The sequence below is a fragment of the Chaetura pelagica genome, unplaced genomic scaffold (genome assembly GCF_000747805.2).
Source record: "Chaetura pelagica isolate M959 unplaced genomic scaffold, ChaPel_1.0 scaffold394, whole genome shotgun sequence".
NCBI classification, from domain to species: Eukaryota; Metazoa; Chordata; class Aves; order Apodiformes; family Apodidae; genus Chaetura; species Chaetura pelagica.
The window spans coordinates 1,916,519-1,919,868 of record NW_009952966.1 but is presented as its reverse complement, the minus strand read 5'-3'; the positions used below and the strand labels follow the sequence as shown (position 1 = coordinate 1,919,868).

The following is a 3,350-nucleotide window of genomic DNA, read 5'->3' as shown; positions in this document are numbered from 1 at the left end:
GGGGGGGGGGCTGTCTGCCAGAGGCTGAACCCAGGACAGGGAAATGTTTATAAACAGCTAATTGGGGTAGATGAGAGAAAGGCAGTGACTTGGTAAGGGGAAAAGTAATGGGTTTTAAAAAATAAGGCTTTCTTGTTGTTTTTCTTCCAAGATGCTCCTGTTGGCTGAGGCTGTGAATCATCCTCAGTCGTTGTTTGAAATGCCAAGTGTGCCTTGTGCTTTCTGGAGGGAGGGGTGTTTTTTCATCTGAGTTGAGCAGTGGGTGCTGAGCACCCATGTCGGGGTGTGGGTGCCCACCCTGACTGCCTGGGGATGTTGGGAGGGATTCCTGTGCTGCCTTCCCTGCCCTGGCTGGGACCCTAACAGAGCATCTTGCTTTCCCAACCACCTCTGGTGCTCCAGACACCTTCTTGCCAAGTAAAGACTCCCCTTCCTGCTTGTTTTTGCAGTTATCAAGGAAAAAAATGCCCTAAAGATTCTTCTCCCCAGTGGGCTGCTCATGATGCTTGGCTGTTAAGGGGTCCCTGACCCCTTGGGTGACCCCCACTGGGGTCTGGGAGCACGGGGTGGGGGTCAGGAACAGGCAGGTGTAGGGCAGGTAAACCCATGTTACATATATTTCCAACTTATCTTTAAAGAAATGAAGTACTTGTTGTTGGCATGAGGCACTGCCAGCTTGGGGCTGCCCTCCATGTGCCCCAACACACGAGTGTTTTGCCCCCTTTGCTGCCCAGTGGGACCTGGTGCCTGTTTTCACTTCAAAGTGGTGTAAATTCAAGAGTTGAATGTCAATCTCCAAGGGATAGAAAAAAAAAAAAAGCCTTTTCCCCTTGCCTGTGCTGGGGACTTGTCTGCAGACTTCAGCAAAATCCATGTCAGGATCAACAGTCTCCATGCATTTTCCAGTTGAAATGCATTTTAATGTACTCCCATGAAAATAACATTTCTAAGGCTTTAATGTGGAAATTTGGCTTCATTTGGGCTGTTTTTTTGTCACCTGCATAAAGAAGCTTAATGATGGGCTGAAACCTATTTTCATTTTTATCTTTATTGTGCAGGACCAGAATGGTTTAGTCCAATGATAAGGGAAAAGTAGCTCTCCTGAGGTCTTTGAGATACAACCAGCAGGGTGGAAGGAGGAAAAGGAGGAAAAAACCCAATTTTTTCCTCAATTTTGTGGGATGGAAGATCTAGATGATGGAGAAAGCAGCACTGGGGTGCAAAGTCTGGCTGAGCCAAACCCAGCCACTCAGCCCTGGCCTCCCCAGTCCCTGCCCAGTTCCCTGGAAGAAGTTAATTGTCACACCCAGCAAGGGCTGGGGATGCTCTGACATTTCTTCTGGAGATGTGGGAGCACTGATGGACCTTTCACACCAGCCCCTTTGCAAGCTCAGGCAGGAGCCACTCTTTAAATGTTTTTCCCTCCCTTAGCAGCCCCAGAGCCTGCCCTGTCCCTGTCCCTGCTCTTTCCTCCCTCTTGCCCAAATCCCAGAGTATTTTCCAGCTCAGGGCCTGAAGCCCCTTGTCTTCCTCCTGGAGGGATGATGTAAGGCAGGATTTAGAGTTCTGGGGGGTTTTGTGTGAGCCACGTGAGCCCTGACCCATCCAGGCAGTGAGTAACGTGTCATGTCAGACGTAGCTGGTGTGTAGGTGTTGGGAAGAGCAGGGAAAAGCTGTGATGAAGAGCTGTCTTCCTGTAGCTTTGAAAACACACATTCCTGGTATATACCTAGGAATATGTATTTCCTATATATATATTTCAAATATATATGAAACAATATTCCTAATGTATATGTATAAAATAGATATAGGGAACAGTTTTCTCCTACTTTAGCAATATCCAGTGAATTCCACACACTGTTTCCACCCCAGGATATTCTCTTTATTTTTTCCAAGCAGTGCTCATAAAGCAATCATGCTCCAAGCTTTTCCCATGAATAGGCAAGAGTCTGCAGCTGGGCTGGCTGGGGAGGGTGCTGCTCCCAGGCTTTGGCTTTAGGGAAACCTTCCTGGGGAAAAGTTGCTTCAAATACTTCATGTCAATAGAAATACTTCTATTTCTTTATTTATTTTTTATTCTAATTGTGACTTGCATGATTCTAAATGCTGAAGCACTGATTTAGGAAGAGTTTCATTCCCCAAATGACACCTTTTGGCAGCTTTTTCTTTTTTTTTTCCCCAGTTTATCAAATTGGAGCTTTGGGAAATGTTCAGTTTTGTGAAGAGCTTCAGGTTTCAGTAAAACGAGGTGTTTTGGCAGCACAGGCTCTTGCTGGTGCTTCTCTGGGTGGGTCTGTGTGTTGGTCCCAGGTCCATACACCCCTCCCCACTGTCCCCCGGGTGAAGGGGCTCCAGTGCCTGCCCCTAAACCAGTTCATCCCATTTCAAACCTGTTCAATCCCGAGGAGCCTGAGTTTTGGCAGAGGGAGCTTTTGGGGACAAACCCCTCTGGTAGTAACGAGTCGTTTCACTCTCTCTAGGGACGTGGGTCACTTTTGGAGGTCAAATCTCTGACGAGGTAAGTGGGGCTGGGTGTGAGTGTGATGCATGAAGGAAAAGCAAGAGGAGGTATTTTTACATGCAACCATGGCTACGGGAACAGGGGAGCCTGCTCTGTGTGGGGAAATGGCAGAGCAGTGCAAAGCTGGTGCTGCTGCCACACAAACCAGAAGGAAGCTGACATCTCCAGGGCTCAGCGTGGAAAAAAATAACAATCCCTCCCCATCCTACAACAGGATCCCTCATTTTGTGGTGTTTGGAGCAAACCTGTCTCCTTTCCATTGCCGTTGGCACCGTGCCTGGGGCAGAAATGGGGAACTATTTTTGTGTTGTGTATGTCATGGGCAGCAGTTGCAGGATCTCAGCTTACAGGGACCTGCCTGGTGCCTTATTTTTTGCATGATAAGATACATGTTAATATTATATACCACATATTAAACAATATTTATTACAAAATAGCCACAGCATGGTATTAATAATGTTTTAATGAAGTATAATAATATAATACGTTATATGGCATGTGATTTAATTTAGTAATATTTATTACTACATCTTTTTCTTCCACAAGTGGGTTGTTCATGGCAGGTGGCTCCTCACTCACCTCAGCTGCCTGTGCCCCTGGCAGCCCTGGGGTTCCCTCCCTCGTGGGTCGTAGGCTGGGCTCGATCTTCAAGGTCTTTTCCAGCCTTGGTGGTTGTGTGCCAGGGGGCTGGCTGCTCGGGGTGAGCCCCAGCCCTCCCCTCTCCCCTCTCCCCAGGTGGCTGAGCAGCTGATGACCATCGCCTACGAGAGTGGAGTTAACCTGTTCGACACGGCCGAGGTGTACGCGGCTGGCAAGTGAGCCCTGCATC

General features: G+C 48.0%; 1 protein-coding gene across 3 annotated transcripts in view; it reads left to right on the top strand.

Moving 5' to 3' along the window:
- Positions 1 to 3,350, top strand: part of KCNAB1 (potassium voltage-gated channel, shaker-related subfamily, beta member 1) — a 59,752-nt gene that overhangs the window by 40,586 nt on the left and 15,816 nt on the right. For all 3 annotated transcript variants that reach the window (XM_009995714.1, XM_009995715.1, XM_009995716.1), the window contains exons 3-4: positions 2,481 to 2,518; positions 3,257 to 3,336. In XM_009995714.1, the coding sequence (XP_009994016.1) occupies positions 2,481 to 2,518; positions 3,257 to 3,336 (118 nt within the window). The remainder of the gene's footprint in view (positions 1 to 2,480; positions 2,519 to 3,256; positions 3,337 to 3,350) is intronic.